At 39.1% G+C, this 15,010-nt stretch overlaps 2 protein-coding genes across 3 annotated transcripts in view; both read right to left on the bottom strand.

Annotated features, from left to right (window-relative positions):
• LOC148369105 (suppressor of tumorigenicity 14 protein homolog) overlaps positions 1-3,777 on the bottom strand; it is a 28,484-nt gene extending 24,707 nt beyond the window's left edge. The window contains exon 1 of the mRNA XM_088331029.1: positions 3,451-3,777. Coding sequence (XP_088187155.1) covers positions 3,451-3,492 — 42 coding nt within the window. The 5' untranslated portion in view covers positions 3,493-3,777. The remainder of the gene's footprint in view (positions 1-3,450) is intronic.
• Positions 3,778-6,824: 3,047 nt separating this feature from the next.
• The window catches only part of kcnd1 (potassium voltage-gated channel, Shal-related subfamily, member 1), a 30,000-nt gene continuing 21,814 nt past the window's right edge, over positions 6,825-15,010 (bottom strand). For both annotated transcript variants that reach the window (XM_088331027.1, XM_088331028.1), the window contains exons 5-9: positions 14,525-14,687; positions 13,089-13,172; positions 12,899-12,994; positions 11,033-11,280; positions 6,825-9,545 (exon numbers count right to left, since the gene is read on the bottom strand). In XM_088331027.1, the coding sequence (XP_088187153.1) occupies positions 9,338-9,545; positions 11,033-11,280; positions 12,899-12,994; positions 13,089-13,172; positions 14,525-14,687 (799 nt within the window). In that variant the 3' untranslated portion in view covers positions 6,825-9,337. The remainder of the gene's footprint in view (positions 9,546-11,032; positions 11,281-12,898; positions 12,995-13,088; positions 13,173-14,524; positions 14,688-15,010) is intronic.

Here is a 15,010-nt window from a genome sequence, read left to right as displayed (position 1 = left end):
CAAACCACAGATTATTGCAAACCACAGACTATTATTACACCACATCCTGTTCTAAAACCTACATGAGGGCAAGGAAAAACTCAAAAACCTCAACATGAGGAAACTTTCAGAATGTACCGCACATGAAGTAATCCCCCTTCCATGATGACCAGGCTGCAATGGAAAATGCAATAACATAATATGCAGATATTGTCAAAACAAAATATAGGTCGTTCATAAGATGTAGACTACACTGTACGTGTGTTTCAAGCCTAGATTAAACAGTTCCAACCAATAGTATGATAAATTGTATAAATTATATTAGTATAGAAACAGTGTTGGGACTAATGCGTAGGAACACATTCCTGGAACACAAATACTATTCTCTGTAACAATTACTGTAACGCAGGGGTGTCAAACATGCGGCCCGGGGGCCAGATCAGGCCCGCTAAGGGATTGAATCCGGCCCGCGAGACAACGCTCAGTGAAGCGCACGAGAAAAACGAGCTGTAGGTTGAAATATGTCCACTTGATGTTGCCAAAGCCAGGTGCCTCGAACAAAGACGGTGGACTTGTATTTCTCTCTCTCTCTCTCTCTCTCTCTTTTTCCCTTCCCTTTTTCTCTCTCTCGCTGTCTCTCTCTTTCACTTTCTGTGTCTCTCTTTGTCTCTTTCTTTGTTTCTCTTTGTCTCTTTCTCTCTCTCTTTGTCTTTTTACCTTATTTTGCTCTCTCTTCCATTCTTCCTTCTCTCTCTCTCTTGTCTCTCTTTCTCTCTCTCTTGCTTTCCCATTCTCTCCTTCTCCCATTCTCTCTTTCTCTCCTTCTTTTTTCTCTCCTCTCTTTCTATTTCTCTTTGGATATTTTTCTTTCTCTCTCTTTCTTTCCCCCTCTCTCATTATTTGTCTTTATCTCTTGTTTCTCACGTTTCACGTTCTCTCTCTCTTTTTTCTTTTTTTCTCTCTCTCTCTCCCTTTCTCTCTTTCTTTGTCCCACCCTCTTTTTCTCTCTTTCGCTTTGTCTTATTTCTTTCTCTCTTTCTTTCTCTCTAATCTACTAGTCCGGCCCCCGAGGGAATGTTTGTTCTATCCTGTGGCCCCCGAGGTAAATTGAGTTTGACACCCCTGCTGTAACGTGTCATTAATAAATTTTATTAACTCAACTGTCATTACTATTATTTGCAGATCAATAATCACCGTGTCCACTGTATAGGGAAAAGACTTATGTCCCTTACACTATCACATACAACCACTTATTTGCCAACCACACAACCTGAAGGTGGGCATGTTTATATTTTTCTTCTGAGTACAATTGGATACATTTGTGGTTGTGTCATCTCATGCAAGTTCAAGAGTAAAAGCACGCAGGGTTTTTCCTAATGGAGATTTTCACTACCACATTTACTCGCATATGGCTTATATGCGCATATTTGGTTTGTTGTCCCCAGTAGCAAATGGTGGGCGGCGTGTGAGGAAGGTGGCGTGGGTAATACAGGAACAACAAAATTGAAAGGATATCAATGCATATTTATGGTAACCGTGTGCTGAATATTTGTCTTTTTATTTGTAAAATTATTTTTGCAATACACAATGTCTGGAGTAAAAAAGAAAAAGTCTTGGACAGTAACCGGAAATGGAGAAGGAAATCTTTAAAGCCCGGAAACTAAGCAGATACGTGGTGTTTTGACTAAGTGTTCATTTGAAAGCCAATACATTGCAGAAGCCAAGAAATAGGAATGGATCAATGCTTCCACAGAATGGTTTACATCAGGGGTCCCCAACCCTTTTTTTTGTCACTAAGCAAAAGACACCCAGTTTGATATGATGTTCTAAAATAGGATCTTATCCCGGTATTACTATGTTGGTACTATTGTACTACCAGGTTAATTCGGGTTGAATAGATTCTGTCAACCACATGAAAAAAATACAATAAAATCAAAATACTCTGGTGAGATATTTTCAGACCAGGTCCCCGGCCACCTCAGCTGTCCTCAGTGGGCAGTTTGCTGCCCACGGGCACCACTTTGGAGACCCTTGGTTTACATGTTTTCTTCTACTTCATTATGTGGCTATTCAAGCAGTTTGAGGGGGTCAGCTTCTATGTGAGTGTGTACTGTAATTTTTAACTCTATAGTTACTTTCGGAGGAACACGCTACTTTTTGGTGTCAGTTATCTGGAGAAGGGCGGGGTAGTGTTACCACAATTACTTTTTATATGAAGTAACTAGTAACCAGTGTTCCCTCTGAGCTACGCGCATGCGCAATTGCGCACTGCTCTCACATTCTCAGCGCACGAGAAAATCTAGCCAGCGCACAAAAATGAGGGCTCAAAATTACTGATTGAGAAGTGACTCAAGTCAAAGTTACAGTGCATGAAGGTAAAAATACATGGGTTCCCCTGACGTTGTGTCCTAAATGCGGTATTTTGAAGTCGAGTCGAAGGAGAACGAAGTTGAGTAAAGTTAGAAGAGTTTGCCGGGGAACCGGCTTCTTCGGCTCGCCTCACTAAAAAGAACCGGCTCTTCGGATTGTTTTTGCTCCTTTAATCCCAACATGACCAAATATTATGAAAAATTATGCACAAAATGACTTAAAGGAAGGGGGGAATAGAACAAAAAGAAAAAAATACCAAAATGAAAAAGTAGTGAAAAGCTGAGAAAAAAAGAAACAAAAGGAAGAGAAAAAAGGAAAAATTTAGAAAAAAAGACAGAAAAAAAGAAAAGAAAGAAATGTAGGAAAACAGTAAATAGAGAACAAAAAGAAAAAGTAACAGCTTGGAAAAAATAAACAAATTAGATTTTTTTTTAAAGGAATTTTTAAAAAAGTGGAAAAAAAACACGGAAAAAAGAAGGAAAAGTTTATGTTGCATTCAAATAATTTCCAATTATATCAAGTGAATCTTGTTGCCAACATTGTACTTCCACTAAAAAATGTGATTGAGTATAGTTCTGTATCATACAACCGACTAAATAAGTGCCCAAAAAAGTTAATATTATGCGACAAAATATATCAGGGAACAAAAAGAAATGGATATCTTGCGAAAGAATTGTAAGAACAAACGACGTTTGTAGGCCGTACAACCTTTGCAATAGGACATGAGTCAATTCACTCAAAAGAGAAAAATAATTTAGCATTGCCGAAAACTCAGCAAAATGTAACGTGATGTCAAGTTTTGGACATGTTTGATAATGACTTAGTTGCCACACTTGGGATTGCTGTTGCTCACTGTTGTTTCCAGCGCTGCTCACCGACATTGTGTGAACGCTCAGACCCGTGGAAAATTAGAGGGAAGATTGCTATTAACTGTAACTAATAACTATTTGTCATTAACGTGCCCAACGCAGCTTGTATATTACCACGATTTGTATACACAAGAAGCACCAGTCGTAAAACTATACTAAATTATATTCATGTCAACTGTGCAGCGTACACATGTCAAACCAGTTGGCCCAGTAGTGACGTCACTCTACTCACTTTTCTCAGGCTAAACCTCTGTCCCGATTCCAGGGGGTCCATGATGACCTCCCTCTTCTTGTTGCAGTTTCTCAATCCAGTCGATTCACTCTTCTCAATCTCATGCGCGCGCTCTTACATCCCAAACCAACATAAAATGTGCGCGTGTGCGCGCTAAAAGGGTGTCAAAAGAGTCACACCGTTTCCGAAAATGTGAAAGTATGGCCTTAGTTAGCTTTCACAATGTAACGCGCGGGATTTTCGTCCACCGCATTCTTATAAAAAAAAAAAAATCATGGATGCGAGAAGTGAGACACCGAGGAGCGGATCTCCTACCACAATGCATTGCGAGGCTCCCTCACCTGTGCCAGGCGTGGCTTCCGTAAAATAGTAAGGGGCGTGGCCTTGGCCTTAAAAATGCTCTCATAGATTAGGCTACAATTTTTCAGCAGGTAAAAATGAGAAAATGAAGATGAACAACGGGTTACAGTATTTCGTTTTTTTCCCTTTAGGCTGATTAAACTAAAGTAGGGGTGTCAATTGCACAGAGTGCCAAAAATCAAACCACAGCGTTGGTCGCGGGTGGATAAACTAAAACTTGACCTTTTGTTATAAACATAAATTTAAATTAAAAAAGACAGGAATATTATTTCAGAATTAAACAAACTTAAACATCTCATCTCATCTCATCAGCTGCACCGCTTATCCTCAGTAGGGTCGCGGGGGGGCTGGAGCCCATCCCAGCCATCTCCGGGCAGTGGGCAGGGGACATCCTGAACTGGTTACCAGCCAATCGCAGGGCACACAGGGACAGACAACTCATTCGCTCATTCACACCTAGGGACAATTTGGACCGGCCAATTCACCTGAAATTCATGTTTTTGGAATGTGGGAGGAAACCGGAGTGCCCGGAGGAAACCCACGCAAGCACGGGGAGAACATACAAACTCCGCACAGTAAGGCCGGGAGCTGGATTTGAACCCAAACTTAAAAATTTAAAACCTAAAATATTTTGCTCTCCATAAAAAAAAAATCTGTCAAAACGATCAAATTCAAAACATAAAAAAAATGGAAATATAAATCTAATTTGTCCTTTTTACTTTGGGATTTTGTTTGGTGAAAAATATATGCTGGATGTTCATAATCTTCTTTAACGCTTCAGGTTTTTCATCTGATCCTGATGTTTTGTCTCGTATTGCTGTTTTAAATTGTATTAATTAAGGCCACATTAACACTTATATTTACCAGCAATGTCAGTACATATATTCAGCCTCCCATCGGTTATGAAAGGCTTTTGTTTTCAGAATCAATTTTTCTCTTGGCCTTTGAGAGGGTTTAGCATCCGCGTATTGGACCGCAACCGAAATGTCACCCTGCTTTTCTCCGTTTAGCCTTCCGTTACATCGTGATAGACAGAAGCTCGTCCCCTGACGTCACGTCTCCGCTTCCTGACACTAAAGACTCAATATTAATGCACTTGTCAGTTTTGTTTTTCTCCTGGCCGACGTGTTGTTTGTCAGTAGATGGTTTTAAAAGCGGCTGCGTTCGTCAGGCTTCAGCTAACTCGATTGATGCGGTAATGTTTCCAAAAAGTCTTGCATCGGCAAGGCAGCTGAAGCGCTGCATTATGGGACCTGTAGTTTGAGAGTTATTCTCCGGGCCATTATAGTAGAGGCATATAAAATGATTTCATGGGCGGGATTTGGCCCGCGGGCCGTGGGTTTTGACACCTATGAACTAAAGGTCTCGAGAATTTAAATAATTACAGAAAGATTCAGTGACTTGCAGTGTTGTTCCGATCTGCTGAGGCACAGTCAGATTTATAAATATATGAACCGACATCTTCTTCATAATTTGATGGGAAAGCAAGAAAGCAATATATTAACTGTATCATGGAAAAACATGTTTTACTGTCTTACTATTACATGTAAATGAAAGTGATGCCTGCTCGTTTTTAGTGTCAGGAATAAAAGCGTTAGAAATAACCCATTTACTTTTAAGATAACGGGTTAATATAACTCATGATTTTTTCCGCCGTTATCGTTACTGCCGGTCAAAAGCGGTGCAGTTCTTTGGCTGCAGATCACCAACGTCTTTTTTCTCCCAAAATTGTTCAAAATACTTTTTTTTTCAGGGGTGTTGTGCTGTTGACATTGAACTATTTAAGTATGAAAAATGTTCAAATTGTCTTGTATTTCATCTATTTCTTTTTAGATTTCTAAATATTTTAATAATGTTTCCTGTGTTTTTAAGTGTGAATATTGAAGTGATGATTTTGCTTTATTTTCCCCCTTTTTAAGATATTCATAATAATACATAATAAGCGGTAATACAGTATATGGATTAAATATGGATTAAACAACAAAACAATGTGGTAGGCGAAAAAGCCTGCTCTTTTTAGTGAAGCCCAAAAAAGTTGGTTCTCTTAAAAAGAGTCAGAATTCCAATCTCTACAACAGACCATTACAGTTAGATTTAAATCATTAAACTCACTTTATATTGTTTATATGATTGGTATTTTATTATATTCTTTATTGTTTATTTTTGTTGCACTTCAAGTGTATGATTTATCTGTTGCTAGTGATGTGCAACAAATATTACAAAGTTCTTTACCACAAATACCTGTTCTTTTCAATTCAACTGATTCAAATACTGCTCAGAAAATGTCAAATTCTTTGACAACAACTTATTTTTAAAATAAAGGAAATAGTTACTTTTCCCTTGTACCAGTTACTTTAACTATAGAGTGGCTCAGTTACTAACTCAATTACTTTTTGGAAGAAGAAATGGGTAAATATAACTAATTTGTATTTTAAATTAATGTGCCCAACACCGCTCATTTTTAATGAAATAATTAATTTTCCATTATGAAAAAAAGTCCTCGCAATGAGAAAAAAATATTGGATGGTTTGACCCGCTGTTAGCTCGCTAATACGATCACTAATTCCATTCATTAAACCTGAGGTGTGCGCCTAAATTATAATTTTTGGTCTCACTATCTCCCTCTGCCATGAGGCAAGCGAGTTGCGTGCCTCACTCATTTGCCAGATGCACAGCAATATGTTACATACTAATTGTATTAATAATGTTTATAACGTAAAATGAAAATTCAACAGTTTTCAAAAAGAAAATCCATGATTTGTGACGTTAAATGATAAAGAACTTTAATACTGAATAGATCAAACCATTCAATAAAGCCTTGTCTGCCTCTCCTGACTGCACGTCACTGTTGGCCGGGGAAAATGTGAAACAGGAGATGAAAACCCATTTCTTTAGTTCTTTTCTTTTCTTTTATGTTAATTAAACTATATTATAAGTAAGTGATACATAACTCGGTTTGTGAGCTGGCAGAAGTTAAATAATTACTGAAAGGTAACACAAAAAAAATGAGACAGTTGTTTTTTTCATTATGTTATTTATTTGTGTCATGTTGAATATACATGTCTGTGCTTTAATCATGTCTTTATCATTTAGTCATTGTTGTTTTGTTCACTGAACCCCCTCGTCAACTTGTTTTTATCAAACTATTCATGCTAATGTTAGTTTGAGTTAGCATTACAATATCAAAAGGGTACTCAATATTGTTGTAAAGGCTTTAAATTATCGCATTACTTGCTGTGTGAAGCACAAATTATGATATAAAAAAGCACTGGTAGTAATGATAAATGTTGTTGTCATGGCATTATTGGATGCTCTTGTTATTTGATTTCTAAGATGATAATGTTTTGGCACTAATTTTTGTTATTAAGTTATTGGTATTTTCTAGAACGCCTCGAGAACTTCACGAGTGTAGCACAAAAATTATAGCAAAAACTCGTGAAAATATGCACCTTAGCTGACTTCAAAAATGTTTTGGAGATGCAATTTTTTTTATATATATCAGCAGTATTTGAGCAGATGTGTCCTGGATAGCAACCTTCAGTAGTCGTACAACATATTGTGAAAAGCGTAATCACAGAATACATAACAAGCTAGCAGTCAGAAAACTGATTGAGGTACAACTATTCTACTACCAAATTAAAAGCACCAACATTATTTTTATATGGTCCTTTTAGAAGGAGTCCAGTGAACAAAGAGTGTGTTGAGATCAAAGAGATCAAATACCTACAACGGTATCCATGCATAGTAGTGACGTCTGTCAGCATCCCTGCCCAGGATCATTCCTGAATTATGCTGCGTCTCTGTGGTTGAATCAAAACAAAAATCAAAAGAAATTCAACATGCTAAAACAGAAAGGACACTTACCCCCACATTATATTTTTCTTTTCTTTTTTTAATGCTGGCCAAAGCCGAGGTTCATGCATGGACCTGGTGGTACTGTCCAGGCTTATTTTTTTCTCCTTTTTTTTGTGGGAAGATAGAAAGGTCGATTGACAGGTGCAGGTAAACGTTTATGTTACAAAATATGTTACAATTTGTGCTTGGTCACACACTCAAACACGCTTGGTTCCAAGTGCCTGGAAGGAAACCTAAGAATGTCAAGGAGGCCACGTGCACAAGCAGCACTCATTTTCAGGCTTGCAGGTGGTCATGTCTAGCATCAGCTTTCTTCCATTGCGAAAGCAAACTTGCGTAAACGTTTGTATGATGGCATTTTAAAGGTGTCAATTAAATACAATTAAATCACACTCGCAACCGACCCATTTTTGGTGTAAACGTTCATTGATTACCAGCCAAATTTTCTGGAAACTATAGAGAAACAATTCTTTTTAAAGCGGAGGTGTTCAAACTTTTCCTTTTAAGGACCACAAAAGAAATGAAGAAATAAAAGGGCACCTTGTTTGCTGTTGTTTTTATCTTATTTTTACTGTAATTTACAAAGCACACCAAAATGTGTTTTTTTTTTTTTTTTAAATAAAAACCAAAATATACAGGAAGGACAGATGTGAAGGACAGATTCGTGCCAGGCCAATTCATGACCATTTTTCAACGTACTGTTACTTGAAATGTCTTGATACACTGATAGCCCATCAAAATTTGGGGTGTTTTGAAGAAAATAGGATTAATTTCATACAATTGAAAGGAATTTTACCGAGTTCAGATGAATAGTGTATGTTTGGGGGGAAATATTTATGCAAGTTCATAAAACTACATATGGTATTGGCACTTTGTACAAGTCAGTACTGAAGAGTTGAGTACTCATATGAGTTTTGAAAAAGTGGTGTCAAACATCTCTAAATCTTTGGGGTAAAATGTTACTTTAAAAGTGGAAAATACTTTATTTGCCTCTTTGGGTATTATAAAAGTTGCATAGAATTAAAAAAATAAAAATCAAAGTATCGTTTTCAGTCGTAGTTTGAACACCCCTGTTATAAAGATTGTCCCCAGTCTACTTGTTTATATACCAAAACAAGCACTTGTATTTACGTTCACACGCAGGGACAAATTCTTGGTTTTCAATTAAGCTAAAATGTTTTAGGAATGTGGAAGAAAAAAACATTAACCACAGCGTCATTCTGAAAACCAAGCAGGAAGACCAGAGCCAAGATTTAAATCCGGAAACGGCGAGGGCAATGTACTAGCCAGCAGGTAAGTGAGCTAATATATATAAACATTTCCAACTCAACATTGCTACAGATGAAAAAGATGTAGTTCCCCTTGTAATTTTTTTTCTAATAAATAGCTCTATTGCACGATGGAAGAATCCTGACCTCTGATTTTTTTGCTCTAGTTGAGCTTATGTCGAACACGCAACCCACAAACATGTCATCCCATCGTTGATTACTAATTCCTTCCAACTTTGCGATGACTTCCCACTTTGCATATTTTGATGTCCACTTTCATCATTATCTGAGGACAATGCCTTTTTTAATGTACAGTATTCTACCCACAACCATCGGGCAGCTGCAGACTGTCAGTAGCGCTGGGCATCAGGCAGGCAGGCAAGAGGTGGCAGCCCCAGCAGAAGTTACAAGGAGGAGATCTTGATGGAGTCAGAAGTGTAAGCGGTGGCGCGTGTGTTTCGTAGGATGCCCCCCGGGATGGCGGCGGGCGAGGGCGGCAAGCTCTCGTCGGGCGTGTTGGCAGGCGGCGTGGGAATGCTAATGATGGCGGCACTGAAGTCTTGCTCGCCACAGTTCAGCTTGAGGCTGATCTGAGCATTGAGGCTGGAACGACTGAAACGCAAACAGAACTCAATAAGAGTATTTAATAGTTAGAGGTAAGACCTGGCCTAAAAGATTTATCCCACCCGGGGCCGCGGGCATTAAAGTCCGACCAAGCAAGATTTCTCAGTAAATATGATTTCTGGATGAAAAGATGTTTTAGAGGTTGACTTAACTTCTAATAGTTACAACCTGGTTACAACATAGTAATGACATAACTTGTTATTTTAGAAATGTATGCCAAAATGGGTTAACTAGTAGTTAGCGCATTAGCCTAGCAAGCGACATGTCCCCTGTTCGAGACCAGGTGAAAACATGTGTTGGCCTGCAGAGGGATGGGCACCACCAGGTGATACTTGCCCAAGACATACCACAGGAAATGGTGTGCGCACGACCGCAGTGGCTAGGGGATACACCCATACAACACCCACCCACCCATATCAAAATGGAAGCCCTTCATGCCAAAAAGTAGCCCTTAGCTTCAAAAACGTTGGTGATCCCTGAACTACACAATACAGCAACATCTAGTAGCCAAATATTACACATCGATTTGGGAAATTTTAATCTGAATAAGGGGCAGCACGGAAGCGCAGTGGTTATCGAATATGCGTCACAGTTCTGAGGTCATGAGATCGAACCTTCCTGTGTGGAGTTTGCATGTTCTCCCCGTGCTTGTGTGGGTTTCCTCCGGGCACTCTGGTTTCCTCCCACATTCCAAAAAACATGCAGGGAACACCCTGAACTGGTTGCCAGCTAGTCGCAGGGCACACAGGGACAGACAACTCACTCGCTCATTCACACCTAGGAACAATTTGGATCGGCCAATTAACCTGACATGCATGTTTTTGGAATATGGGAGGAAACAGGAGTGCCCGGAGGAAACCCACGCAAGCACGGGGAGAACATGCAAACTCCACACAGGAGGTTCAATCTCATGACCTCAGAACTGTGCCGCACACACTCTAACCACTGCACCGCCGTGCTGCGCGGGAATTATTTAATTATTATATATTTTTTAGAGCGAGGGATGCAATAAAATGTAATTTGGGAAGTGGATAAATAGTTCAGAAAAGGTTAAAGGTGGTGTCTGCAACAGTCTACTTGCTGACGCCATCTTCTGGCTGAAATCCTCATTGAAGCCTCTGTCAAGCTGCTTGTGCTTCGCATGCACCTTTTTGTTGTTCTTAGACACGCTCAAATAAACCGTCTTTTTTTTATCATTTTGTGGGTTTGGTTTATCATTTGGATTGTGTCTGAAATAGTCCTTTTCTGACATTCATTATTTTCATCCTAGAATCAATGAAAACCGTATAGTAAAATAAAAGCAGGTAGGCACGGTGGAAAATAAAACATAAGGGCTCTTTGAACTCTGTTGGTCATTTATAACACATACTTAATATAGAAAGCAATCTACTTTTACTTTTTAAGATCACCTCAAATGACACACCCCAAAATGCCCTTTATATTCATAACATTCGTGTTGATGCACGTTGGTTTACGTCTGTGGTGGTCCAGGCGTCCCCTTGCCGTGCAGCGTGTCGAGCTCCTGCACACTTCCTCGGCTCACTGACACGGTAGAATTGGCCAGCCGCATTGCCGCTCTCCTCCGGACACGGCGGGGGCAGCAGCTTGAGTGATTTGTCCCCCCCTGCTGGCTGGACATTGAAGTGCTGCGACTGGTCCGGTAGCCCACCGACTCGGTAATGCACAGCTCACTGTAGTTGAGCTCGTCGGTAAACTCGTGGTTCTGTCAGGGATGCAGGGCAATTATTGTTTGACCTGATAATCTTTGTTTCAACCATTCCCCTAAAAGTATTTCCCTATCTTTTATAAATGTAAGAATTTTCTCCCCAAACTGTGAGACTGCAGTTTTGTTTCCATGAATCAAGCACCCACACGCTACACAGAAGCATCCCAGGCCTTCGTGGCTCAGTGTGCTTGTATTTCTTGTTTAGTGGGCATCACCATGGCCACTTTTACACCCTTATGTATTTCCCTATACCAGATTTTTATGAGTAAAATGATCCTTAAAGTTTTTTTCAATCATCAGGTTTACCACGGCTCAATAGTTGTGAATTCTGACGGGAATTGGTGTCACGGTTGCCATGGCACCCAGTTGGCCCCGCCCGTGTGGCTCCACCTGCGGCTTGTTGACAGATTGGCTTTCAGTCTATTTAAGCTCAGTGCTCTCACTCTCCCTTTGTCAGTCCGTCAATGAACCTCTGCCCGTGGGTTTTGGTATTTCCTGTCCAGTTTGATATCGGTTTCCAGTTTCGTTTCCGTCTAGTTTGTCCCGTTTAATTTCGATACCCTGTTTTTACATCAATCCCGTCTGTTCCGTTGTTTAATATCGGTTTCCAGTTTCGTTTTCGTCTAGTTTGTCCTGTTTAATTTCGATATCCTGTTTTGATATCAATCCTGTCTGTCCCGTCCTGTGCAGTATCGACCCAATCCGTCCGATATCTGCTCGGGCAATTGGTATCGATCTTGTCGGCCTTTGGCTTCCTATCATTCCACGCCAGACTGGTGCCTAACGTGCATGACTCCTCATTTCGCGTAAAATAAAAGGCTTGTGTGAGAAACGTCACGCATTGGGGTCCTGATCCTGTTCCTGTTCATGACAATTGTGCCACAAAATTCTGGGTTTCCTGCTTTAGTTCTTTGACTAACCTTGCTCCCAAATATAATTTTTTTTTTCAAAATTGACATCATGGTGCGATTTTAAACCACTCTGATACAACCCAAAAATTGTTAAGCTCCCTGGTGTTTTTTTTCATGTTTAGCCATAATTGACAACCTTTTAACATTAATAAGCAGATGTTATCGCACTCTATGGTTAAGCGTAAAACTCAGTCTGTGGATTAATTAAAAACATGCAATTGTTTAAAACCAGTTGAGGTAAAATTGTACTAAAACAGAAATCAAATGCAATTGTTGAAGCAATTTGTCCACGCACAAAGACTTAGTTAGCATAAATATAAAGCAGCCAAAGACTAAATACTAGTCTCAAGTCAAGATTTTTTCCTTTATTCATCTTTATTTATCTTTTAAAGCAGTAAGCGTTTCTGAGGGGCGAAACAGGACGTCTAACGCGTAAATCGGCAGTGTTGGCAAGTATGTTTATCCCTATATTTGAACCAAAAATGGACATTCTTAAGATTTTCTCAAAGATCCTCAGTCATTATTAACTCCAGTACACTAATTATTTATAAAAACTTAATGCAAAATTATTCAAATGATTCCTTTTTGGGAGAAAGGGCAGATGGGTTGATGGTCTTACACCACCCAGTGTCTATCTGTTCACACCACTGCCCAATGTGATTATTTTAATGATCGATGACACCAACTAAGCATAATCCACTGACCGTGGTCTTCTCCAAACAGTGAAGAAGGTGATGATGTTGATGTTCAAATGCCGACTTGTTCCTCACACACAGAGCACTACTATTGCTATCCCGGTCCTGTTCATTCACAGACACAAAAACGCACAAAAACACATGAGCAAAATTGTAATAAGCTGCGGTTTGTACATTTTAAAGGTAACGAATGTCTCACCCCAAGGGCTCGATCTTCTTTGTACTGCAGGAAGGCGTTCGTTGTACCTTTCTTTGACATACGGATTCGTGCTAACCGCACTTTCTGTAACATAGATTCGATGTTAACAGATTTGTGCTACGGTTGTTTGGTAAAGGTATTGTTAGTGAAAAGTCACAATAGGGTGGGTTTGTTGGTAAAACTTCAGGAATTCAAATGGTGCACTTTAATGTTGTGAAGTTGGAACTGTGTACATATATTTAGGGCAGGTCATCTGAGTTGTGTATAAAATTTATATCTGAAGTAGAATTAGAATACTATTTCTGGTGATGGCAGTAGAGTATGAGGGTAGTGCAATCAAATTAGCCCAATTTAAGTTACTGTATATGTAAGAGTACTGACAATGACACCATAATCAGTGATTTAGCTTTAGAGTAATGTAGTTAGAAAATATATTTAATTGAATAATAGTTATTAATGTAGTGCAGTTAAAGTTAAAGTGACAGTGTTTTTTACCTTAATCCTCTAGAGTAGACAGAGTTATGTAGTGACATTCATTTAGTGTAGTCAAATGAAATCAGAGTTGCTATGAGCATTGTGTTGTGAAGTCAGTCATATAATCAGAGTAGTACAGAGTACTGTTGATGTAGTGTACTTGTTAAAGTGCAAAAGTTACAGTAGTAAAGTGAGGTCAGTGTAGTATATTGGTGTATAAAAAATATGCACTATAGTTTGAGTGACAAGCATTGTCAGTAGAGTATAGTCATATTACTTTACTGAAAGCATAGTTTTTAGTACAATGTGGTAACAAATACTGGTACTGTATTTCGTCATCTTGGTGCTCTTAACCGATGCAACGACTCGAGAGTAGTATCGTTAGAGAGCTGCATTTAGTGAGTTAACTTGCGTAATTAGTATGGAAAAAGTAGTGGGGTGTAGCAAAAATGGTAGATTAGGGTAATTTCTGCAGGGTTTAGACTGAATAATTTAAATGGGAAGTCAAACGTTGTTTTAATAATATATCATATTGATTATGGTGAATATGTTTGTGATAGCTAAATCCAGCTTTTCTTTCCATCAGAGGGCGGTGGCCACTTTACCACTTGCCTTTGACTAAAATGACATCATGATTTCTCAGGTTAACCAATCACGACGAATCACTTTTTCGGGAGCTCAGTCCTAATTGATCATTGCCTGAAGTCTGGGTAACCGTGATAACCTTTTTTAGTCAAGTCACGGAATGGTTGTCCCCTCAGATAAATTAAAACAGATTTTGCTGCTTAAATCGATTATAATGATAATCACAATGTTGTATTTAAACATAAAGATGACAATTTATATTAATCTATTTTATCATTTTAAAAGTAGGTCAAGTTTGACATTTTCGAAAAAGTACACATATCTATTATTATGTTAATTCTGCATATATTTATAACATGGGTTTGCGGTGACCTGACCTGCTGTGCTCGCATCTTGTCCGCTCGCTGGTTCTGGTGGTAGATACGACTGAAGTTGGACACAATGACGGGTACAGGGAGGGCAATGACCAGCACGCCGCTCAGTGAACAGATGGAGCCAAAAATCTTTCCCGCGATAGTGTTCGGAACCATGTCACCATATCTGTGGAAAATGATGGTTGACATTAGGTTGTGGCAATGAAATCTGACAAATTTTCATAATTTTGCCATGTCATGACATCTTGATGCAGCTCGTTGTATTATGTTACATGATGCAACATTGCCATTTCGGCTAACTCCTGTAACATCATCCTTGTGTTAAAATTATGCCACAAGCACAAAAACATCCGGCAGAGAAGAAAGGGTTTCTGGTTGGTCAGAACAGATAAAGATTTTGCAGGAGTGGGAGGTCCCTCAAGGGCTGGGTCATCCCAGTTCTACTGTTTAAATATTTCATTACAGATTATGTCATCTGTGCTCGTCATG

Source organism: Urocampus carinirostris, chromosome 3, assembly GCF_059441175.1.
Source record: "Urocampus carinirostris isolate Australia breed hairy pipefish chromosome 3, RoL_Ucar_1.0, whole genome shotgun sequence".
NCBI classification, from domain to species: Eukaryota; Metazoa; Chordata; class Actinopteri; order Syngnathiformes; family Syngnathidae; genus Urocampus; species Urocampus carinirostris.
The sequence above is the reverse complement of the archived record's forward strand: the minus strand, read 5'-3'. Positions and strand labels throughout refer to the sequence as shown.